The 26,564-nt window shown below is 43.3% G+C and overlaps 1 protein-coding gene across 2 annotated transcripts in view; it reads right to left on the minus strand.

The window, feature by feature from the left end:
* RYK (receptor like tyrosine kinase) overlaps positions 1-26,564 on the minus strand; it is an 80,031-nt gene that overhangs the window by 43,093 nt on the left and 10,374 nt on the right. For both annotated transcript variants that reach the window (XM_084751713.1, XM_084751712.1), the window contains exons 2-4: positions 8,612-8,733; positions 2,715-2,814; positions 186-320 (exon numbers count right to left, since the gene is read on the minus strand). In XM_084751713.1, the coding sequence (XP_084607839.1) occupies positions 186-320; positions 2,715-2,814; positions 8,612-8,733 (357 nt within the window). The remainder of the gene's footprint in view (positions 1-185; positions 321-2,714; positions 2,815-8,611; positions 8,734-26,564) is intronic.

Below are 26,564 nucleotides of genomic sequence, written 5' to 3' on the forward strand. Positions count from 1 at the left end.
CAGGGGCTGAGTGGGGTCCTGCTACATACGATCTGGGGCTTACCCCAGAACTTCATCTCCTAATGTGCCTCCCTTTTCTTGCAACTATAACCAAGACTTAGTCATAATTAAATCAGTAAGCAGACAACAACCTTCTATTGCCCTCTTATCTACATGAAACACATTTTGTTAAGTAAGTTCCTTACTTTTGTAGCACATTTTCCTTCGTTTAAAATTTAAAACTGTAAAATTTTTGGAAGAATTTACTGTCAGGTTGAGCTGCATTAGTATCATAACTTCGGAGTCTACTTTGCCGGTACAGGAAAGCTCGACCCGAAACACTGTTCAAAAGAAATAAGAGAAAATGCTTTAGTATCCTAAAAATCAGGATCAATACCATTCAATATTTTCATTTATTTCTAATCAAACAAAACAAGAAAACACATCTAAAGAAGTAGACCAGGCAGAAGCTTTCAGACCCTGCATCGCCTGGACATTTGTATTTCCTTGGCTGCAAGAGGAAAGCACAGATGAAGGGACAATCCTTGCTTGTGATTCTGAATATACTAGCTTGTCTTATATATTCTGCTTCCCAATATACTGAAGCTACAGAATCATAAGGCAAACCCTGCTGGCCTTACCAACCTCACCAGCAACAGTAACAAAAACTACAGCATGAAAGGAAAGACTAAACAGGACCGAGTGCATTTATTTACTGCTCCTAGCAGTTTAAAGGATGTAAGTGTCAAGAAGGTAGTGTTGACAACAGCATGTGTAGTGCTGTCTGCAGGGCACGTATGAGATACCCAGAATAAAACATGTCATCATATTCCTATGGCAGAGACACTCTTTCCCATTGGTTGGCTAATGTGGGGAAACCAAAGCCATACTGAATTTGGTGGCAGGTGAGTTCCTGTTGGGCTCAGAGCTATGACATGACAGGTGGGCAAGTATATAAATAAGCACACCACCAATAACAAACATATCCACAGACGAGCTGACAGGTATACAGCATGTCTGGAAGTACTTTGTGGAACATGTATATGTGGATTTAATTAAAAACTGTCTCATTCAAAAAAGGAATTACTCATAAATACACCTAGGAAATAAAGACATTGTTACTGGGGGAAATTATAATAAACCCATAAATTAAACTGACTAGTTCTCAGCTATGAATAAAAAACAACCCTGCCCTTCTAAATAGGATCAGCTTTTAAAGGTCTTTCTAGAAATGTTGATGAAATAGTAGATTTTAGTAACTTTTTATTTAGTTTAAGATTCCTTTCCTACAAGTTTAGAAGATATTATTTCACCTTCTATATGAGTGGATTATAGATTTAGACATTTCTGAACATTCTTGCTGATCCACAAAATTAACCAGCCTTCCAGCACTGCCTTGAATGCTAGCTGATCTTGTATGACATGACACTAAGCATGGTGAATAACACTGCCAGGAGAAGCTCTACAACACCCAGTAGCTTTCTTTAAAATCATCATGACCATCAGCACTGCCACCATCAGCACCAGCACCAGCACCAGCACCAGCATCCTTCTAAAGCCCCCCAAGTCTTAGCCTTTCCATATTGTTTAGCTTTTATCAGCTTGACACAAACCAAAGTCATCTGAGACTGGAGTCTCCAACTAAGGAACTGCCTCCATCAGACTGGCTGGGCATGTCTGTGGGGCATTTTCTTGATTATTGCCATGGCAGGTGGTCCTAGGTTATATAAGGTGGTCCTAGGTTATATAAGAAAGCAAACTGAGCAAGGCATGGAAGTAAGCCAGTGAGCAACAATCCTCCATCATCTCCGCTTCAGTTCCTGGCTCCGGGTTCCTGCTCTGAGGTCTTGCCTTGGCTTCCCTTAAAGATGGACTCTAGGCAGCTGAAATAAACCCTTTCCTCCCCAGGGATGTTTGTGACAGCAACAGAAAGCTGCCTAGGACACCTTCAAGGTGTCCGCTCACAAGCTATAGTAAGGCAGTCAGTCCATTTATTCAGACACATACTGAGCACCTATGGCATACCAACTGCTGTGCAAGGAACCACAGTGCTGTAATGAATTCATTAACAATTACATGCAAGTTGGTATGAGCAGGAAACACAGAGGAGTTACCAATGGGAGGTGGGACAGGAAAGCGATGGAGTAGACTTTGCATTTTATAGAATGGATGGGTGTAAATTCACAGGAAGAAATAAGGGAACAACGATTCCAAATTGAGGCCAGCATGTGCAAAGGCCTGGGTATGAGAACTGAACACCGACTGGACTCTTGGGGTGCTGGGCCATGGGCAGCAGGCAAGAGTAAGTGGTAAAATGACACAGGGCAAAGCTGAGAAACGTGTGATGTGCTAGCTGACTGGAGCAGGAGGCACTGACAGCCTTGATAACCCTGTGGTGATATACAATGTACAATGGCCACCCAAGCCAATAGTTGGGGGTAGGGAGTAAGAGCAGAGGCAGGGACAGAGGCAGAGGCAGAGCAGAGGCAGGGACAGAGGCAGGGACAGAGGCAGAGGCAGGGACAGAGGCAGAGGCAGGGACAGAGGCAGAGGCAGGGACAGAGGCAGAGGCAGGGACTGAGATGGGGATACCAACAATGCGGCAAAGAAGAGACAAGGACAAGCTAATCAAAGACACTTCTACAAAGACATAACAATTCACTAAAAGCACTGTCCTTGTAGGGATATGAGGGAGACGGCTGAAAGCAGTGTGCTGTCTGTCTTCACTGGCTCACCTGATAAAGTGCGTGGGACCTCCCCTTGAGCAGAAATATTGACCTGGGGCATGCCCATAGCCACAAAGTTGTCTACTTGGAATCCCAGCTTATATTCAACCTGTAAAATGAAGAGAGAGAGAACACTGGACCTGTGGCAACAGAAAATACTTTTTGTTGTTGTTTTGTTTTGTTCTTGTTTGTTTTTTGTTTTTTTCAAGACAGGGTTTCTCTGTGTAGCCTTGGCTGTCCTAGACTTACTTTGTAGACCAGGCTGGCCTCGAAGTCACAGAGATCCACCTGCCTCTGCTGCCAGAGTGCTGGGATTAAGGGCATGCGCCACCACCCCCAGCTCAGAAAGGACTTTATTACTGAGCTTATTAGGTAAGCAGTTATGTGAGCTGTGCACAGGTGCAAACAATCCAGTACCAAAATGATTCCTAAGAGCAGGCATTTAACCCCAGCACTTAGCAGGAAGAGGCAGGTGACATGATTGATTTCTGTGAGTTCCAGGCCAGTTTGGTCTATATATGAGTTCTAGGCCAACCAGGGCTATAAAAATGAGGCCCTGTCTTTAAAAAAAACAAAACGAAACGAAACAAAACAAAACTAGGAACTTTCAAACAAATAAAAATTCAACCTGAAGGCCACCGCCTGTTTGGTATCTAGAACAGGACCACCCTTTTCCCTACAACCTACCAGCCTTCCTAGAAAGAACGATATAGCCAGTGAGTTAACCGCTACCCTGAGAGGAAGCGCTCACTCTTACTTAGCGCACCACAGCACCACGTCTGCCACCGAGGGGCGCTAGAGAGCTATCATTGAGGCACCCTGCGGCTTTCCAGCAATAAAACATCAAGAGGAGGTATTGACTGTGAGAGTATGCCATGTGATCTCTGAGCAGGACCATAAAGCCACGGAGGTGCATGAAGAAAACCAGCATGGATGTGGAATTATGAGGCCGTATGACCTACACAAATAAGTTTCAGCATTTAGAAAGCGAGGATCATACAGCATGAGAAGCAAATACGCTGACTGACGTTAGCACACGCCTGTGACGCGGCCCTCTGCTCACTGAAGGCCCAGCGGCCTCGGCAGCCTCTGCCATTGCCAGGCTCCACTTGTCAGGAGTCACCAGCCTCGTGCTCACCCCAGGGACTCTCACACACACCCTCCTGAGCTGCCAACACTGCTGCAGTCCGGTTCTCCCTGGTGTGAGGAACCTCCCTCTTCTACACAGCCTCTCACACTCTCATCTCCCTCGATGTAGCGTCCCCTCAGGCATCCTCCTGACCGCTGGGCCTACACATAGGGTCAGTGTTCATGTAAGGCTCTGAGGCCCTCTCTAGACATCCTGTGCGGAACCACGCTCTTTATTCTGAAGCTCACGGCGACTCACAGTGGCATGTCTCATGCCCTCCACATTAACAGACAAGAGTTTTTGACAGCTGGCTCATTTTGTCTCCTGCCATCTTTCTGTTAACTTTGAAATTCAGGGTTCACTGACACACCACTCAACTTCTCCATGTCCAAAACAGATACAAAAATACTGTCTGCATCCAAGACCCCAGCACTACCTCTGGCCACCCACCCCTGGTCCCTACAAAAGCAGTTCTTTGTGTTCACTACTCTAGGTCAGTCAACATTTACGAGGCATGTTTATGAGCCAAGGGCTGCGCTTGTAGAGGGGGAATGCAGTGGTCAATTAAACCACTTCCTTCCTTCCTTCCTTCCCAGCACAGCCAGGACCACTTGGTTTCATGTTCCCACAGCCTGTGCCCCAAAAGGGACATCACTGACACAGTCGTTTTGACACCTTTGGCTCTTCCCTCTCCTACACACTTGGCGGCAGCACCTACAGCCCCACTGGCCTTGGCACGGCTTGCTGAGGGAATGAAATGCTGGAGAGCAGCGTTTACACATGATGACCCCGCAGTCCTGTGCTCGATGGCCGCTCTTCATCCTGTCGGAGCATCGACCCTCTGAGCTGCAGTCCCAAGGGAGGCTCCATCCTTCCTGTGCCAGGATAAACTTTCAGCTTGTCTCTCACTCTCCTTCCCCTGTGACTACCTACCAGGCATACCCTCCTCAGCATTGAGGGAGGGCCACCACGTGGTCAGAGTTGAGCTTACCTGTCACCAAACTCACCAAGTTTCTGTAGAACGCCACACTAGAATCCAGCCTTTGCTCAGGCTACAACCTGTAGCAGCCTCCTCTCACAGACACAGACAGGCACCCTGCTGGGACACTGTCTTTAAGTTCCTAGCTAACAGACATTCCCAGGATCTCTCACCTGGGAAGCGAGTTACTTGGTGCCACATTGGGTCCCCACTCCCATCACTGCCTCCTGCCTAGGAATCAGAGAACCTGCCTGCAGGTAAATGCTATGAAACTTACTCCATCCTCAGATAAAAACAAACACACACCGAGACCCCACTTCCATCACATGGCTCTGATGCCTCCGCTCTCTAGAGGTCCTGCCATGCTGTCAGTCCTGATGCTAGGGCCCTGTCATACTGCTGCTTCTCTGTCTGTCCATGGCATTAATAGCTTTTCCAGAAACTCCCTCCTCCCTAGCATTGCCCCTCAGTGTCCCTCCTGAAAATCCCCCGACTCTTTCAGCCTCTTTTATTAAAAGTCTCAGTTATTATAAGCTGAGAAATAGCTGCCCAGGGACCAAAAACCCTAGCAAAGACTGAGCACAGCCAAGGAGTCAAAGGGCCCAAACAGCAGAGCTGAGGGCAAGGACCAAGAGTAGTAGCAGGGTTATCTCAGGGTGGCCACAGGGAGAGGGAAAAAGGGGAAAGAAATGATGTTGTAAGTGGAGGCAGGCAACATGCGGAGCCAGGACACAGGTAGAGGTGACATGTGGAGCCAGGACACAGTTAGAGGTGACAAAGAGGAGTGAGAAAATCAACAGCAGCTTCCAGGAACACACGGTCAGAAGCGAGGGGGCTGCCCTTAGCCTAAGACCCCCTCTTTGATAGACTACCGCACATGGAAGCATCACAGGCAGCTCTCTCCTCACACTGGGGTCCTTAGGCTACCTAGTTTTTAAATGCAGTTTTTGGAGTCCGAGAAGAGGCTTCCATTCATTGAAATCCAATTTTCTCTACTTTGGCATGTACTGATCTGTAAAGAACACCATTTGTCAATCACCTTTGAAGAAACAGATCTATTTAGAAACTACATCACAGCCTACCAAACAAAAAACTCTGAACAGCAGTTGTTTATCAGAAAATAAATGAGCCAAAATACTTCAGGAAAGTAACTAGAGAAAATATAAATATTTGAATAAGCTAAAAAAATAAACATGTTTGGTATTTTTCCTTTCCTGGAACACATGGCTATGTGAATAGGCAGATGATGAGTGAAGCCATCTCCTTCTGGAACACAGATCTAAAGCGAATGTGCTTGCCTACAGTCAACGGCCTTTTAATTTCTCTGAAATTGCCAGAACCGCCTTTCTCACAGCTACTTCGCTCCACTGGGACACAGCAGGCTGGCCCCCAGAGGCAGCTGCTGGAACTCTGACAAGCTCCCCGCAGACTCTGCTGGACGGAGACCAAGGGCAGTGGGTGGTGGGAGTCTTCTGCCACGTCTTAGTATGTTTCTGCCTTTTGGCTAGCTAGCATAGCTACTGACACTTAACAGACACGGTTGCATGTTGTTTCTTGAACACTGGGGAATGTCCTGGAACATACAAGAAACTAATTATCTGTTAAGACCGCCTAGTAGTCTACTCTTGGGAGAGAATCAATACCAGAGTTCTACTCCCATCTTAAAATACAATTAACACATCCTCAACCACTCACTGAGGCGCACGTGACTTAAATATTAAGAAAAAGACACACACAGCCCCAGCCTCTGAGGGAAATCTTTGGCAAGACCAGTCAAGTAAACACTGGAGAACACTACCAGCAAAAACCTTTGATGTGGAAAACTGATGTGGAAATATCTGCGCTGTCGGAGTGATACACCAGGGAGTCTGGAGATCCTCGGAAGCAAGTATTTCATCTTCTGGCAAGAGCTTAAACAGCCCAGACTGAGAGTTTCTGACAGAGTGTTAGAAACTGAGAGAGACAGCTCTCCTTCTGAAGTCTATGACAACATCTCAGAGTCAAGTGATAAGCGACCCCAACACCCCACTCCTGCCCTCTCAGGTGACTCGGATATGTTAGCTCCCCCACAGCTCCTGCTTCTCTGCCTCCAGACTCACTTAAGCAAGTCCTTCCCATACCTGGGCCATGGTTTCCTCTTGCTGGAAGTGATCAATAAACCAAAGCACAACTATACAAGAAAATATGATACAGTTATTTGACGGGGGAAACACACAAATCAATACAAAGGAACAGAGATCCTTTTCCAGGACACATTGTTCAGAACTCTGCACCACACAAAAGCAGGAAGCATTGACGGGTACATATGCACACTGCACACACATGCACTACCTTTCTTTACGAGACAAGAATCAGGGAACAATGCCTGATGAGGACAGAGATCTGGATGGGCTTGCTCAGCATGCTACTATGACAGTAGAAAACCTTCCTTTTCATTGGGTACTCGTACAGGCCTTCAGAATTTGTACCAAGCCATACACTGCTCACTCATATGATGAACTTTTTACATAAACTGCAACTAGTCAACTGCGCTAAAGATCACCAGGCACCATACCTGAGAACTATGATTAGGGGCTGCAATATCATTGAGAAGAAGCCCAAAGGTGTAGTTTTAAAACAGGCTCTAGCCAGGTATGGTGGTGCACGCCTTTGATCTCAGCACTTGGGAGGCAGAGGCAGGTGGATCTCTGTGAGTCCCAGGCCAGCCTGCTCTACATATAGCCAGAGCTTTAGAATGAGACCCTGTCTCCAAAAAAAAAAAAAGAAGAAGAAGAAGAAGAAAAGAAACAAGTCTACAAGATAATAGAATGATTAGAGTTATACTGAGCACCTTCAGTGTTTCCCCCTGCAAGCGTGTATGTTCATAGAGGACCCTTCTAAGACAGGTTCCTCATCACTATTAACTTCAGAGGCTGAAGAACACGGACAGGGCAACAAAACTTCAAGCTGACACAAACTAAAGCAGCATCAATCACTAGTGAAACATCAACCATGAAGATGTTGACAGGAACTGACGGACTGTGAGTGCTGTGAGTTAGACACTAAACTCTCTGGTTTTCATAACTATGCTCTGATTATGTAAACGACACCAGTGCCCTTAGAAATTACAGACTAAGGTATTTAGGGGTGAGGCGACACAATTCTTTCAAGCAGTTTTCAAATAGTTCAAGGGCAATGGTGGGGAGGGAGTGGGGAGCAAACAGTGTTATCTGGCAAGTCTGGGAAATGAGGACGCAAAGGATCCTTGGGCTGGAAGAACCTAGGCAGTCAGGGGCGTGAGGAATTCTCCAATAAGTACACCAGGCTCGGCTCGGCCTCTGAGGTTCCTGAGGCTCAGCACGGTGGCATGGGAGGATGCATGCACTGCGCCTTGCTTCCACTGTGAATGGGAAAACTAGGTCCAAGTCAGTCACCAAGTGTGTTCAGAGACCCACTCAGCAGTGCTTCTCCCCATCCCCCCACAACACCCATCCTCCAGCCACATATGGCTTCTCCCTAAAGGCAGAGTCATCATCAGACCCACCTGCCCTCTTCCTGTGCTAGATCCAGATGCCCCTGGAAAATCCTGGAAGGACCCAGTCCTGTGTGATGCATTGATCATCCACCTGTGGCCACCTAAATCTAACGTTTCAGAGGAACAGGGTCAAGCCTGTATCTGTAAGATATAAAGCTGTAAAGGTGCAGTGCTCCACAGCACAGCACCACTGCCCCGCCTGTGGAGGGGCAGGTCGTGCCCAGGGACAGCCCGTGCTACTGGACACTGGGTGAGCTCAGCACGCGTCTGCCAGCAGCTCTTACCTTGGACTTTGCATGCCAGGTGAAATGCAGGAAGTTGGTGTCACTGGGCACTAGCAGGTTAAAGGAGAGAGCGTAGTGACTGATCAGGTCATTCCTCACATAATAGAGCTCTGCGTCAAGACCTAGGGAAAAAAAAAAGAAGAACAGTTAGCCATCCACGTGTCTTCAACGTAACAGCCGTCAGTACTACAGATACTCCGTAGAGTGAAGAGGGAAAACACTGATACACAAGTGTGCGCGGCAAACAGCTGACACATGAGCTGCCTCATGAGGCAGGACGCTGCAGCGTCACAGCCCACAGACAGAGAGACTGGCACTCGGACACTCGGAAAATAGCTCTCCTTCTGAGACAGTCGTGCCAAGACCACCTGCAGCCACTCTGCCTTCTGAAAATGGTGCCTCTCGGAGAAACACCACTCACGCCTCCATCGCTGGCCCAGACTTACAAAGATTCAGAAAGGAGGGAGACTGCCTGCACTCAAGTCACAGGAGGTTGTCAGCCACTACCATGTGAGTCTGTGCTCGTAACTGTTAAACCATCACTCCAGCTTCTGCAGAAAACCTTGAACTACTACCTTCAGTGGAAATCAACCTTTTGTGAAAAATACAATTAAAAAGAAGAAGGAGGAGGAGGAGGAGGAGGAGGAGGAAGAGGAGGAGGAGGAGGAGGAAAATAAAACAATAGTACTAACAAAGCCGATCACTGGTGCTACCAAGGCAGTGAACTTGCGCCCTGGGCACTGTTGACAAAAGGGAGAGGGAGGCATTAGCAAGGGTTAGAGACAGGTGAAGAAAAGAATAATGGCAGAGTAACTTCCTTTAAACTTATTTACTGTTTAGTCCAGATGTCCCTAGTCCTCAGGTAGGACAAATGGAAGTTTAAATTGCACATTTACTGAACATGCAGGTCTGCACCCCCAGGGTGGTGTAAAGAGGTCAAGCTGGATACCTCAGACTTCCTAAGCACAGAGAAAGACCAACAACTCTCTCACAGATAGTTCACCTGTCAAAGACGTGGGTCATTTCTGACCCAGATCTGACAGTCCCTTTAAGTCAAAACGAGATTTGAGTAGCACTGCTGTTTGCATCCTACAGGGGGTGCCCGATGCCCCAAGAGGAGGCTGGAAGCCTGTACAGAAGGCTCTCCCTGCTGACAGGCCCGGAAATGCTAAGGAACATAAGGTGGGGCTGGTGGTGTTAGAGAAAGATGTAAAGGAGGCAGAGGGATGTAGGGATTGGATAGAAAAGGAAGAGGAATTCAAAGAAAACACTTATAATCACAATAATTAAATTTAAATTCATCTAAGAACTGGAGAGGTAGCTTGGAGTTAAGAATATTGATTGCTCTTTTAGAGGACCTGAGTTCGATTCCCACCACCCACATGGCACCTCACAACAAACAGTCCATTACTCTAGTCCTGGGGGCCTAATGCCTGCGTCTGGCCTCTGTGGGCACTGCACATATGAGGTACACAAACATGCACACGGGCAAACAACTATACACATATGATGTTTACAAAAACTCACTCAAGCCAAGAGTGGTGGCGCACACCTATAATCCAAGCACTCTAGGAGGCAGAGGCAGGTGGATCTCTGTGAGTTCCAGGCCAGCCTGGTCTACTAAGTGAGTCCAGGACAGTTACACAGAGAAATCCTGTCTCAAAAAAAAAAAAGAAAGAAAGAAAGAAAGAAAAAGAAAAGGAAAAGAAAAGAAAAAGAATCACTCAAGCCTGAGATATGCTACTCTAGATAAATTTATAAAGACAGGGCTAAAACAAAGTTCAGACAAGTAATGGAAAGATAGATGAGGCAGAAGTAACAGCACACAGTTATAACTCAAGGTAAAATGACTCGCTATTAGTTAATTTTTATTTATTTATTTATTTATTTATTTAGCTTTTCAAGCCAGGGTTTCTCTGTGTAGCCTTGGCTGTCCTGGACTCACTTTGTAAACCAGGCTGACCTCCAACTCACAGAGATCTACCTGCCTCTGCCTCTGCCTCTCAAGTGCTAGGATTAAAACACGCGCCACCACACCCAGTTTTAGCTAATAACACGACTGTGAAAGCTGGGTATGGTGGCACACACAGAGGCAGGCAGATCACTGTGAGTTCGTGGCCAGCCTGGTCTACAAAGCGAGTCCAATACAGCCAAGAAAACACAGAGAAACCCTGTCTTAAAAAAACAAAAAAGCAAAAAACAAGGAAAACATACAACTGTGATTCTCTATATACAAAAGATACACTGCAACAAAGAAAGCTTCATATATAGAAAACAAAAGCCAAGAGAGAAGACACACAACCCACAGCCACAGCAACAGCCATCAGCTCCTCAGAACCCAAAGAGTGGACTTATGATTTGAATAATTATGAAATATGAAAAGTATATAGAAGGGGAAGCATATTATAACCTCTAAAACGTCAGTAATTCACCACATTAGTAGAAAAAGAGAAAATAATAAAGGCAGGTTTGGTGATTCACACTAGTAATCCCAGCACTTTGTAAGTGCTGGAAGGTCAGGAAGTAGGAAGGTCAGGAGTTCAAAGTCATCCCTGGCTATTTAGCAAGTTTGAGGCCAACCTGGGAAACACATTTCTAAACAAAGCACTGAGGACATCTCAGATTGAAAACCTATACTGATAAAAACAAATAATGAATGGGCAGATACTTTCTCGGTCTGGTAAAGAACATTTACAAAGCCATACAGCTAGCATGCTCAATAGTGAGTTCTTAAATTCTTATTTCTAAAATCATTAACAAGGTAAGAATGCCCCTACTCCTCAATTTCACACTAGGGGTCCTTGCCAATGTCAAGACATTACAGGTGCAGAACACCACAAAAATCTACTAAACAATCTGAAAAACAAGCAGTGGAGAATTTGTGCTAGACAAGTGCTTTTAGGAGAACACTCCACTTCTGGGAACGACCTGCTGCTCCTTTAAATGCTGGTCAGCCTTCTTCTTGTGTTTTAGACAGGGCTGTGCAGAGAAACCACAAGGAATGGGCTTGAAGAAGCCCAGGCCTCTTCTTACAACCTAAGCAAACTTTGTTCAACCACGCTATACGAGTGGAAGGGAAATTGGTGCATTTCATAGTAAGATATACACGGGGCCATGAAAATGTGAAGAGGTGGTAAAAACACATCATTTATCTTCAGAAAAGCAAAGGTTAGAACTACAATGAAAGCCGCTGGCACCCAAGAGAATAACTACAACTGACCCTGGCAAGTCAGCTCAGAGCATCCCCGGGAGTGGGAAAAAATGTCCAGCTGCTCTGAAAAGTTAACAGTTGCTTACAGATTAAAGACACACCTACTCTATAGATTAAAGACACACCTACTCTATGGATTAAAGACACACCTACTCTATGGATTAAAGACACACCTACTCTATGGATTAAAGACACACCTACTCTATGGATTAAAGACACACCTACTCTATGGATTAAAGACACACCTACTCTATGGATTAAAGACACACCTACTCTATGGATTAAAGACACACCTACTCTATGGATTAAAGACACACCTACTCTATGGATTAAAGACACACCTACTCTATAGATTAAAGACACACCTACTCTATAGATTAAAGACACACCTACTCTATGGCCAGCAATTCCGCTTGAGGTCATTACACAAAGGAAATGAAAACGCTGTGTCCACAAAACACTTGTGCAGATGCTCACAAGCCTTTTACTAAGTAGAAATAAAACAACACAATTGTCCTCAGCCCACACTGACTTGATACCAACTGTTTACACTCATCAACGGAATACTGCTCTACAAGAAAAACAAGACTCTGTAACAAGGATGGACTTCTTAGAGTGAAAGAAACTTGACACATGAGAATACCAACTATTTGGTTCTATTTAGATAAAACTTCTAGATCATACAGAACTAACTTATAGTGATAAACCTCTGAACCGTGGCCAGCTAGAGAGAAGGATGGGAGATGGGGGTTACAGGCAACTTCCTGTGACAATGGCAATGCTCAATATCTTGATTTGAATCTAAATCATAGAGCTGTATGTAAAGAATTTATTTTATTTTTATCTTAGGGGAAGAGGAGTATGTGCACATGTGAGTGCAGCTATTTGCAGAATCCAGAAGAAGGTGTTGGAGCCTTTGAGCTAGAGATAGAGGTAGTTGTTAGCCTCCTGCGGTGGGTGCTGAGAAATGAACTTGGGTCTTCTGCAAAAGTTGTACATGCCCTTAACAGCTGAGCCGCCTCTCCAGCCCCAAGGTAAGCATATGTGCATGCGTGTGGGTTTTTATTTGCTTGTTTGTTTGTTTTGGTGCTGCTGGAGATTGAGCTCAGGGCTTCCCAGGCTAGGCAAGTACTAAGTGCATCTCAGTAGTCCTTAAAGAGCAATCTACTTGAATACCTAAAGCTCATCCATGTATCCCATTTTATATAAGTCTATCTCAATTTTCTGAGATGAGTGAAAGACAACACTCAAAGATTTTTTTATCTTAAACAAAACTAAAACAAAACAAAACAAAAACAAACAAGCAAACAAGCAAAACCTGCGACTCACAAAATAAGATAGCACCAATAAATCATTTTAGAGAAAAGATTAGTCGTAAGTATTTTTTTTCCAAATTTCAACACGGAATACTTTGCCAGGAAATAAGGAACTGATCCTGATAACACAACAACAGGGCTGGTCCAGGAAGAGAATCCTTTATTCCAATGGAAGACCCTCAAACCAACTCAGCTCTGGTAAGTCAGGGCCCTGTCAGCTCCATTTCAGGAATATTAAAAGTAAGCACATGCATAAGCGCTCTGTCTCCAGAGGAGTGGAGTCTGCTCTGCGCATGGCTTGGCAGGGCAGGCTGAACTTCCCCTGGACCACTCTAGGGCAGCCCCACAGCTCACCACCATGAGGCCTGCAATTTCCATCCTCTCACACTTTAACAGCTTTGCTCTGCTCTCAGGCAGCCCTAGCCACAATAAGTGGTTTGAGTAGGCGACCCACCTTCCCTCATAAGGTACCAATTATACTATTGTTAGTGCTCTCTGGTCTGAAATAGTAGAAGTCTTGAGTGGTCTGCCTTGAACCTTCTTTTCACCATAATCCTGTTATTTTTAGTGAATACCCACTCTCGAAAGTTTTCTTAGGAGTGGTTTTCATATTATAACAGAAATGCTTATGTTCTTTAAATATAACACTGAATGGTGGGCAGAGTGTGGCAACAATTTGTGACTATAAACTTATAGGTAATATAAATTCCTAGCAGGACAGCAATGATTAATAAACAACAGTCATGCTGGGCAGTGGTGCAAAGGCAGATGGATCTCTGTGAGTTCGAGGCCAGCCTGATCTACAGAGTGAGTTCCAGGACAGTGAGAGCTACACATAGAAACCTTTCCTCAAAAAATCAAAATAAACAAATAACAGCCACATCTGTAAGAAAACAATGATCCTACACATTTCTTTCTTTGTAGAAGACCACCTAAAAGCAGTACTCCAGGAAGTATGGCCTTTCAATAATTCAATCAGTCTCCATTCACACCTGCTATGGTCTGAATCTGGTCTGTTGACAGATTCATGCTTTAAATGCTAGGTGCTCAGCTGTGCCTCTATTTTGAAGGCTGTGCAGCAAGCCTTCAAGGAGCAGGCCCTGCCTATCAGAAGCAGGTGACTAAGAGCACTGGCTGCAGGCGGCCTGTTCTGCCATGTGGACAAGCCCCTGACTGCACTCCTGCTGCCATGCCTCCCTGTCTGACAGACTGGGCCCTCTGCAATGGAAAGCCAACGTCACTCTTCCCTTCTTCAACTTGCTTCCATCAAGGTTTTGGTCCCAGCAACACAAAAATAACTCTGATGAAAAGAAGAAAAAAGAAAGAAAGGAAGGAAGGAACAAGGAAGGGGATGGGGGAGAGAAAAGAAAGAAAGACATGAAAACAGGGAAGATGCAAACAGTATGTAGCAAATTTTCAAAAATGCCTGGCACCTAAAAGTGTTCAATATCTGTCCAAGAAATTAAAGCGCACAATATGCATGTTCCATTTAAAAAAAAAAGTGAATATCAGAATATACTAAGTAGTTAATTTTAAATAGTGGACTATGAGTGTTTTTTATGTATCGTTTATTCTATTCCTTCTCCTGAAGTTTTCTATGAAGGATGGGCATGGTACTACATGCCTTTAACCCAAGCATCTGGGAGGCAGAAGCAGGTAGAGTCTGCATAGTGAGTTCCAGAGCAGCCAGGACAATATACTGAGACCTCATCTTAAAAACAAGCTTTTGCAAGTCACTAAAGCCAAAATCCAATTGCTTTTTGTGGTGGTTTGAATGCGAATGGCCCTAACAGATTCATAAATTTGAATGCTTGGTCCTGCTGATGGAACTGTTTGGTAAGGGCTGGGAGGTGTGGCCTTGTCTCCACTGGAGACAGGCTTTGAGGTTTCAAAAACCCACGTCACTATGGTTAGCTCTCTGTGCACCTTGTGGGTATGGAGCTGATGTAAGTTCTCAGCTACTGCTCCAACACCATGCCCACTTGCTGGCAGCCTTGCTCCTCACCATGATGATCACGAACTCACCAGCTAAAACTGTAAACAGGCTCCCAGCTAAATGCTTTTCTAAGTTGCCTTGGCCATGGTGTCTCCTCATGACAACAGAAAAACAACTAAGACACTTTATTTTTAAAATCCATTAAGGTTTATAAGAGCTAGGAAAAAAAGGTTGTACATGCTTGCCCACCTCAATTTCTTTCACTTAAAAAAATTACAAGCCAGCCACAGTGGCACACGCTTTTAAACCCAACACACAGGAGGCAGAGGCAGGTGGATCTCTGTGAGTTTGAGGCCAGCCTGGTCTACAAAGTAAGTCCAGGACAGCCATGGCTACACAGAGAAACCCTGCTTGGAAAAGAAAAAGAAAAAATTACTGGAAGACATCATCTTTGGTATATTAAAGCTAACACTTGTAATGACAACTCATTAATAGCTGAAAGCCCTTCCTCTGCCTTCCCTTAAAACACCAAGAGATACCAAAAAGCAAAATTTGGTAATTGCTAAAACTAAAGACCAAATTTTAGGAAAAATCTCCACCTACAGCACTGATGAGGGATTGATGTAAAAGAAAGTTTCCAAGTGGCCCTGTTCACTAGCTGTGGAAACTGACATGGAAAACCCTAAAATGCTAGAACAAAGCAAGAATTTTCCAGGGAAGAAGAGACCAGCAAGAAAATCCATTAACAGATAAATTCTGATCCTATGCAAAGAAAGCTTATTCTCAGAGGGTTCAGAAAACAGCCCATTACATAGTCATACCCCAGTAGGTAACTCTAAATCACGCTGACAGAGCATAAAAGTTTCATTTTTAACAGGGAACAGAGAATCATTTACACTGATAGACTTATGATGATAAAAATAACTTTCAATCTTCACTGATCTAAATCAAAATGTAAAGTGTTTCTGGGGCTAGAGAGATGGCTCAGTGGTTAAGTGCACTGCTGCTCTTGCAGAGGACGCAGGTTTGATTCCCAGCACCTGCATGGTGGCTCACAACTGTCTGTAGCTACTATTCATGGTGATCCGATGCCCTCTTCTGGTCTCCACAGGCACCACACCCACATAGTGCACATACATACATGCAGACAAACATGCATATCAATAAAAATAAATGAATCTTTTTTAAGGTAAAACATTTCTAAACACAGAAATATAAAGAACCCAATGTTAGGTATAACTGGACTATGAAATTAGTATACAGAGAATAGAAGACATATACACCCATAATTAGTATAGCTATAATTAAGGCACACATTAAGATGGTACACTGTAGAAATATCTCTCAAATCACCCACCAGACAGTTATATAAAGTTATCAGCAGCCAGGCTGGTGACACACTAGTAACTCCAGCATTTGGGGTATGGAGGCAGCAGGAGTTCAAGGCATCTCAGCTACTTACCAGGTTTTTAGTTAGTTTGGACTATATAAGACAGCGTTCTCAAACAAACAAACAAAAACAAATCAAAATGCTGGGCTAACGAGATGGCCCAGTGGGTAAAGGGGCTTGTTAGACAAGCCTGGTGAGCTAAATCCAATGCCCAGATCCCAAAGCAGAACCCCTGAAAGTTGCCCTCTGACCTCCACATCCCTCCCCAGGTATATAAATAGTATTTTTTTTTAATCTTAAAAGTTATCAGCTGTAAAGAAATGCACAATCAACTTCATAAGGCAGAAAATGTCCAGGCCACATTTGGCCACCAAAGAGTGAAGTGACACAGAGACAGAAAACACATGTAGGTTATAAAGTGCAATCTGCCCAGTTTCCTCACCTTTATAAGAACTCACTCACATAAAGAAAAACAAGAGTATGGAAAACAGGCTAGAAAGATTATTTACCAAAAGTTGGTAATGAACATTTACTATTTTTCTTTTTCTTTATGAACATATATTTTGCAAATGGTCAATAAAAACTATGTTTCACACTGACATCCATGAAATAAAATTAAGGAAATAAAAATTTCTTAACAACTTTATCTTGGTTTTTGACAAATATTAAATTTATAGGGAGTATTACACTTTATATTTCTGGACTTAATTTCCTTTTTCTTTCCTTTCCCATCATATACTCCAAGTGGGAAAAAAGCAAACGAAGATAATACAATCTAGCCCTTCCCAATTGTTAGCAATTTTCAGTGCTTCAACTGTAACCACTGTAATTAAATGCAGACTGAGCTCAAGGAGAGGGGCTGGCAGAGGTTAGGCCAATGGAGAACGGTGGGGCAAGCATGGGCACTGAGGAGCGGTGGTGAGGCAGTGAGGAAAATAACACATTCCACAGCACATCAGTGAGCCAGCTTTACTGCAGGCCATAAGGAGAGGAATGCTCTAAGATCATGAACCAGGAAAAGCAGCAGAAGGAAGGCTCAGTGCTGGGTCAGGACAAGAACAGAATCAATCTCAGGGTTACTTACTCCAACATGGACCTTTAGAAAAGACTCTGAGAAACTGGGACCATCATGGTCCAAAGAGCTGAAAGAAAATCAGAACAGTTTCTGGGATTATGGGGGAATAAAGGAAGGTAAGTAAAGATAATTGGATTTAGAAAATAAAGTCTTTGGGGAACACTTTGTAGAGGTCTTTCGATTCCAATACTAACTAGCATAAGGCGATATACAGTAAAGATCACACAACAAAAGAGAAGATGATACGAGTCATGATCCTGGGCAAAGTAACAGAAGGGAAAATAGATGCATAATAAGAGCTGGTTCCTCAAAGAACAATTCCAAAAGGAAATTAAGAAACCAATTCCATTTATAGCCACATCCCAAAGGATAAAATTCCTAGGAAGCAATGTAACCAATGAAGTGAAAAACTAAGTTTAAAAAAAAAAAAAAACCACTGAAAGAACTATACAAAGAGAAAAGACAATATACCCCAAACGTACAATGTCAGTGCAATCTCTTATCAAAATTCCACTTGCCTTTTATGCACAAATAGAAAAGTAGATCCTGAAATAAATATGGAATTGCAAAGTTGCTCCAAATAGTCAAATCAATCTTAAAAGCAAATGTATACAAGATTACATTTCACAGTTTCAAAACTCATGACACAGGTACTTAGATCAAAACTGCAGTGGTGGCACACCTACCTTAGTGGTAACCAGCGCTCTCTAATTGGACTTAAGCCTGCTTGTTCAACAAGAGGGAGATCATCCCTGGTCCTAGAGACCTAGCCAACTGCCCACAGCTAGTGAGGTCACATATCTCAGAGGACAACCCACAACTGCCACTTTACTAAACCAGCACAAACACTAACCACATTCTAAATATTTATCCTATACCCACAGGTAAATCTTCACCCCTCATCAAGGAAGGTTTTCTGTTTTACAATGGAAAGAGATCATTATAGAAAACCAGAACCAATCAAGATGCAGAGTTAAGGAGCCCAGTCCCAACAGATGTAGCTACAACGCAATACCTACACAGCCAGGGCTCAAGGATCACTGCAGAAGAGGGGAAGGAAAGACTGTATGAACCAGAGGAACAGGAAGTTTACTGTGAGAATATCAGAAGCTATACCCATAAAGTCTCGCCAATATGGCTGCTTAAACATGAGCTAACAAGGACAACAACAGACATCTAAAGTGGATGAGGGAAAGCTCATGAGGCCTCAAATCCACAGAAATAATTACAAGCAACTAAGGAATGCTGAGAGCCAGAGAAATAGTCTTCCTAGGGACAAGCACAGCAATACAAAGTGGTCAGCCCTGGAAACATACATGTAAGTAACATTATGCAGACTGAGCAGGTTGTATTTATATATTAGGATCTTGATATCTCTTCTCTCTCTCTCTCTCTCTCTCTCTCTCTCTCTCTCTCTCTCTCTCTCTCCTTCCTTCCCGCCCTAAAAAAGAGAGAGACCATGAATTTGAAAGAGATGAATGAGGGATATATGGGAAGGTTGAAGGGGGAAATAATGTGATTATAATTTCAAAAAGTTTTAAAAAAATGATGATTCTAACCTAATGGTAGCCATGTAAACCAATAGAATAAAATTGAGCCCAGAAATGAAGTTATAAAATTCCTAAGACTTGCCAGGAGGTGGTGGTCCGCACCTCCTTAATTCCAGAACTTGAGAGGCAGACACAAGTAGATCTCTCTGAATTCAAGGCCAGCTCTGGTCTACAAAGCGAGTTCCAGGACAGCCAAGACTACAGAGAAACCCTGTCTTGATAACCACTCCCCCAAAATGGAAAGACTCAAGTTTTGATAAGGGTACCAAGATCACTTGCCAAAGAAAGACTAGTTACCTTCAACAAATAGTGGTGGGATTAACTGGGTATTCAGTCAGAAGAATGAAATTGGATCCCTACCTCACACCTCATACAAAGATTAATTCAAAATAGGTGACCTAAATATAAGGTTTAAAACCATAAATCTCTTGGGAAAAAAAATAAAAGCATGGCTTCATACCTTGGTAATGAATTCTTAAAATTGGATACCAAAAGCACAAGCAATGGATTAAATAGGTAGATAAACCAAGCCAGGTGGTAGTGTAGTGGCACATGCCTTTAATCCCAATACTCGGGTGGCAGAGGCAGACATATCTCTGAATTTGAAGCTACTATGGTCTACAGAGAGTGTTCTAGGACAGCCAGGGCTACACAGAGAAACCGTCTTGAAAACAAAACAAACAAACAAAGGAAGGAAGGAAGGAAAATGTTAATAATCCAAAGTTCATAAAACAGTTAAAATTCTATACAAAACAAAACCCAAAACACACCCACTATTATAAAACAAGAACAACAAAAACAAGGTGACAGATAGAACGGAAGATGATGCCTGCAAACCACACCTGGTACGCCTGTAAATTCTGGATATATAAACAACCCTCACAATTCAACAATCTAACCCTGCAATCTAAAATGGACAAGGGGCTTGAACACCCATTTCTCCAGAGAAGACACATAAATGACCACATGAAAAGATGTTCCACGTCATTCAATACTAGGAAAGCCAAAACAAAAATGAAGTACTCGGTACTGCCCAGAATAAGTTTAAAAAAAAAAAATAGGCAGAAAATAGCAAGGTTGGCAAAGACACAGAGAAATAGCACCCTGAAGTCTTGTTAGGAACTCAAAACAGTCAGCCACCAAAAATACCTCTAGCAACGCCTCAAAAAGTTAAACAGGGTAACTAGATGATCCTCAGTTCTATTCTATGTATATATGTAACTTGAACATGTATCCAATTGGATATTTACATACTCTCAACACCATTATTCATAACAGCCAAAATGTGTAAATAACTCAAATGTCTATGAAAGATGAAAAGTAAATTGTGGTATAAAAACAGAATAAAAAGATATATGTGAGCCCCCATAACATTATGCTACATGAAAGTAGTCAACAAAACACATCACACAGTGTGTGACTCCACTGATATAAATATCTAGAACTGGTCAGTGAGATGTTAAGCAGGTACAGGTATCTGCCACAAATGATGACCTGAGTTTGACCCCCAGAAACCAAAGAGTGGAGATAATCAATTCCTACAAGTTCTCCTCAAACTTCTGTGTGTGCATAGCTCACACACATACCACACACACACACACACACACACACACACACGATAGATAGATAGATAGATAGACCTATAGATAATGGAGGGATAATAGATAGATGATAGGTAAACAGCTAGAGGGATGATTGGTAGATAAATAGGGAAGTAGATAGATAAATTTTTAAAACGCAGCAGCACTATGGAGACTCAGAGAAGACACAAGAGCTGAGTCTCTAGCATACAAAAATGGAGAGCCAAGAGAGGAGGGAACAAAACAGGAAAGTAGACTAGGCAGAGTAGGAAAGGTTCTGTGGAGGAAGACAAGGCAAAGGCCACCAGCCATAAAGTGACTAGGTGGCATTTGTCATCAGAATGCACAGGATATTACCATTCTGACTTAGGATAAACACTTCAACTGCTCAGCTTCAGTAGCCAGACTTAAGTTTCTTGTTGCCAATTCCAGCAAAGTAGGAATGTTACTCTCTTATAAGAAAGGATAAGCCAAGCGGTGGTGACGCACACCTTTAATCCCAGCCCTTGGAAGGCAGAGGCAGGGGGATTGCTGTGAGTTCGAGGCCAGCCTGGTCTACAAAGCGAGTCCAGGATAGTCAAGGCTACACAGAGAAACCCTATCATGAAAAAACAAAACAAAATAAACAACAACAACAAAAAGGATAGCATTTGTTTATGATTTAATTTTTAAACAACCCATATTTAATGCTGAAAAACTTAAGTCATTCCTGCAAAATTATCATGACCTCATCAAGAAAAATGTTTTTCACTATACAGGGTTACATCCCAAATTAAATTTAAGGGTGGCCTGTCCAGCTTAATACAAAGTTTAATAATCTACTAATAAAAAATTGTTCCAAGTAACTTTAAAGTTAACTATAGAGAGGATATCTTATGTATTGTATGGATGCATTGCCTGACAATTAAAAACAAAACAAAAACCACGGCCTATAGGAAAGGGTAAAACAGAAGGTGGGACATCTGGCAGGGAGAAAGGATTCTGGGAAAGAGCCAGGCCCAGGTGATTCGCCTGGAAAGATGTGAGGAGGACAAATGCATGTTTCCTGAGCAGAGGTAACCAGCCACATGGCAGAATGTAGATTAGTATAAACGGGTTATGTGTTAGTCACAGGAGCCTAGCTGTAAGGCCTAGGTATTTGTAAATATATGTTGAGTCTCATGAGTCATTCATTATTCCGGGAGCTTGGGACTGGGAGGAGAACCACGCACCCCACTACAGTAACTACCAGTTCCAATGCTGTCCCTCTGTTGGCAAGCTGCATGTCAGTGAAGAGTGCTACCTTCACAGAACTTGACAGAACGGGCTTTTTAAAAGTTATTTTTAAAAATGTCAGGAATCAGTTAAAATAAGAAAACAGAAGTAACATTGTGGAGACAGAATTAAGCTGGCATTCACAGTGCAGATTTCTCTTCCTGGCTCTGAGGCTACGCAGTTGAAGGCCTTTGGCATTCAGCCCCTGAGCCATCACCTTCAAGTTAACTTTCTCAACTACAGGAGAAAAGTGGTAGATGTTAATTCTCTCCTCCACTGAAAAGTTCTATAGTTTTATGACAACGGCAGTAGTTTCCAAATGTCAGCAAAGAATAAGTATTCTATGATATCATCCGTTAACTCCACATATCAATCAAAACTTTAAAAAAGAACCATGAAGTCAAGACAATCTTTTAGGTCTAATCAGAGAAAAGTAATCAATATTTTTTAAACCATGAAATAAATAAACTTAGTGATGGAAAATGAAAGTAAAGAGCTCTTCAAATGTTTCCAATTTATGTAAACTAATAAACTGAAAATAAACACATTTGTTCATCAAAATCTAGTAAATCTAGTTACACCCATAGAGTACACTCAAACAATTTACTGAGAACCAGTATTTAAGTACACACAACCAAGACTGCCAGGGTGGGAGAGATGGCTGCTCTTTCAGAGGCACTGAGTTTGGTTCCCAACATACACATGGTGGCTCACAGCAGAGAACTGCCAATGTTGGATGGCAGGAAAATAATTTCTTTTTTCACAATTAAGAAAGTAGAGTCTTCAAGCCTTGTGGCTATTCAAGCACAAGTCATGCAAACTGAGAACTTTTTTTTAAAGATGTACTTGTTTACTATGTATACAGTGTTCTGCCTGCGGGTACACCTGCAGGCAAGAGGGCACCAGATCTCACTATAGGTGGTTGTGAGCCACCATGTGGTGGTGGGAATTGAACTCAGGACCTTTGGAAGAGCAAGCAATGCTCTTAACCTCTGAGCCATCTCTTCAGCCCTAAACTGAGAACTTTCATGCACTACTCCACCACACTCAGTATTGGCTTCATGTGTTTCTTTCAACCTTAAATATCTTGGCAGACTGGAGTTAACAAAGAATACAAGGCAAGCCATGGGTGTTTTAACAAAAGAAAGAGAGTGCGCTATGATCAACAAAAGATCACTATGCCCTCATTTTGGACTTCTTTTATTTCAGGCAACCTCCCTCAGACTAAGCCCTGTCTCCATAAAACCCATGGGAATTCTGTGATACCTCATCACAGAAACTCAAAGACATCATCACAAATCTGTGTCCTGGTTTGTCTCTGCTAGAGTTTGGGAGAAGTTAGGTAGACTTGGAGGAAGAGTACAGTCATTGATTTCAAATAGTTACATTGTCACCTTCTCTAATCAGCAAATACTGTCAGCAAATGGCTGAGACTTTAAATTTTAAACCAAACCCCCCCCAAAAAAAATCTTTACTTCCCATGAAAACATAGGTCAAACAAAAATGCATAAGAGAATTTCCCTAAAAACTATGATTACATGTGATTTGTACAATAGCCAAGAGTATGCAAGGTACTTCCCAAATCCTTTTCAAGAGCACAGTGCGAAAATGTAAAACACGACCTCCCTGCCACAGAGGCCAGAATCCCCAGCATCTGGAAAGACAGACTCTGGACAACAGCTTGGCATTGTTGCCTGACCTAAAGAAAGAGAACGATTTGACCAGTTCACACTTGTACCACTGACACAGCCACAGAGATGAGAACGTACCCACTGCTTCACACCAGCACTGCCCCCACTGCAAACAGAGCTCACTTTACCCCAGAGGCTGGACTGGCTAGGACTTGCTTGTTTCTCTAGGCTGTTATCATAAAACACAGGGAAACTCACAAGCATCGCTTTTCCCTGCCAGCAACAGGCAGAAGAAGAGTGCTTGCTATCTCAGGAATTCAGTTTCAAAGCTATATGATTTTTTTTTTCAAAGGCAAATCCCATAGCTCTCTGTCAAAAGTTGGTTCCACAGGCCAGGTTCCTTTTCTATTTTATTCACCGAAATATACATCCGATGCTCCTAAAATAAAGTCATGTTACACGTGTAACAGAATATTGCTACTGAAGGCAACCAACCAAATATCTAAGTGACCAAGTAACCTAAGGCTTGGTCCTGTGAAAATAGTGGCAAATAGCTGGGAGTGATGCTGTATGCCTTTAATCCCCGCACTCAGAAGGCAGAGATAAGCAGATCTCTGTGAGTTTGAGGACGGCTTGGTCTACAAAGCCAAGGCTATATAGAGAAACGTGTCTCAAAACAAACAAACAAATAAACAAACCAAAACAAAACAACAAAAAACCAGTATTGGCAAACAATAGACATTCCAGAGGGTTGTGCTTAAGTTGTCTGTTTGTTGGCTTAGGCCATGGAGAGTGTTTCCTCGTGCAGTTGAAAGTAAGGAAAGGGGCTCACGTGCCTGACTGTTCCCAGGGATGACCAATAGGGTCCTTCTTTGTGTCTTTACTCCCAGTCCTGTTTCATAACCAAACAGATATGCTAGCCTACCTTCCTTGGCAGAGCCCAAGCAGAAAAGAAGCAGCCCAAAATGTCTGGGATATTTTTTTTAATGCAAAGATACAGAAATCTGCACCAGTGACTAAAATTTTGAGGCCCATGCAGCATACTCAAATGCATTACAGCCCCTTGCTAAGAGCAACCCATCTTACATATGCAGAAAGGAATCCTCAGTTATATGCTGCTCCAGTTTGCTTTTCTGTTGTTGTGATGAACATCACAGCCCAAAGCAACTTGAGGAAGAAAGGTTTTATTTCGGTTTATAATCCAAAGGTCACAATCAACAAGGGAAGTCCAGGCAGCAAATGAAGCAGAACACACTAAGAAACAGAAAAACTCTCCAACATAGGCTGCCTCCACCTCCCGAGTGCTGGGGTAAAGGTGTACCCCACCACTCGGCTCAGATAGCTTTCTTATAAAGCCCAGACCCACATGCCCAGAAGTGACACAGCCCACAGTGGGCTAGGCTCTCCCAAATCAATTTTTAGTCAAAAAAATGCCCCACAAATATGTCCACAGGCCAAGCTGGCCGAAGCAATTCTTTTATTTTTGGTTGTGGGCCTAGCCTTTAACAGCTGAGCCGTCTCTTGAATCTGAGGTTCCCTCTTTCCAAGGGTGCCAAGTTGGCCATGAAGATTGGCTGCCACACATGCTACCCACGTAGAGTGGAAGGGAGGGATGGAATTAACACTCAAACATGGGGATTCCCAATCCAATAGCCTCCTACACTTGCTACCTACTAGATGCTCACAAGTGTGTGTGCACAAACAGAGCCAAACCTTGCACGCTGCTTCTTTCAGAGGGACTATATTTTTCCTCTAATAATTCATTAAGGAATTAACCTTAGGGGGAGATACAAACAATAAACATTTAACTGGAGTAACAAGAGCTTGATTGTCTCTCTCATCTGAAATAATCAAGATTGGACACAACTGATTCAGTAGTTTAAAGCACCCACCACCAAGCAACAGTGACCCCTGGAACAAAGACCACAAGTAGGTGAGCTCTACAATTACAGTGCAGAGAAGGATGCGGAGGGCAAGTGAGATGGCTCAGCAGGTGACCACTCACCACAGAGTCTGATGACTGAGTTTGATGACCAAAATTCAACAGAGTAGAAAGAGAAAACTGGCTCCTCAGAGCTGTCCTTCGACTTCCACATGAATGTTGTGGCATGTGTGGAAGATAAATAGGTGGATGGGCATAGGTAGATAGAAAATAGATAGACAGGTAGAGAGATAGGTAGATAAATAGATAATGGATAGATAGGAGTAGGGAGATGGGGGAAGGGGGCTCAAGGAAAAAAACTGAATCAACAAAGGTAAACTAGGCTTTGCTACACACCTATAATCTCAGTACTCAAGAGGCTAACCTGAACTGGACAGTGGTGGCGCACGCCTGTAATCCCAGCACTCGAGAGGCAGAGGCAAGTGGATCTCTGAGTTTGAGGCCAGCCAGGTCTACAAAGCAAATCCAGGACAGCCAAGACTACACAGAGAAACCCTGTCTCCAAAAAAGAAGAAGGAGAAGGAGAAGAAGGAAGAAGAGGAGGAGCAGCAGCAGCTAGCCTGAGCTACAGAGTGAGATCTGGTCTCAAAAAAACCAAAAGATAAAAAAATAAAATAAATGTTTAAAGGATGAAAGTCCAGAAAGATAAAATTCTAGAGATATGGTGCACAGAGCAGATTACCAGATGAAATATTCACGATCTGGAGAGTTGCACTGCAGTGCTGATCTAAGTCATGATGGAGCATGCATTTAAGGAAGTCAGGCAAGGGCAGAGAAAGGATAAAAGTGATCAGCACCCAGCACTCCAAATTTGGATCTGTTCCCACCAGCCAGACTGGAGGCCCTCACGCTTCACGGTTCATTGGCGGTAAGTATAGGGGTGTCTTAACTCACGAGTGGGGGATAATGAGCCTGATTATGGCGTACTGCTTTTGTTCCATCCAGCAAGCCTTATAAGCAACACCCACGAGGCCCAAACTGTTTCCAAGTAATTAAACTGCACCCCAGAACAAAATCCAAGACTATTTAAAAGAATACATAAATATTTAGCAGCCAGGCATGCTGGCA

This window comes from Acomys minous (assembly GCF_964271855.1).
Source record: "Acomys minous genome assembly, chromosome: 13".
Taxonomy (NCBI): Eukaryota; Metazoa; Chordata; class Mammalia; order Rodentia; family Muridae; genus Acomys; species Acomys minous.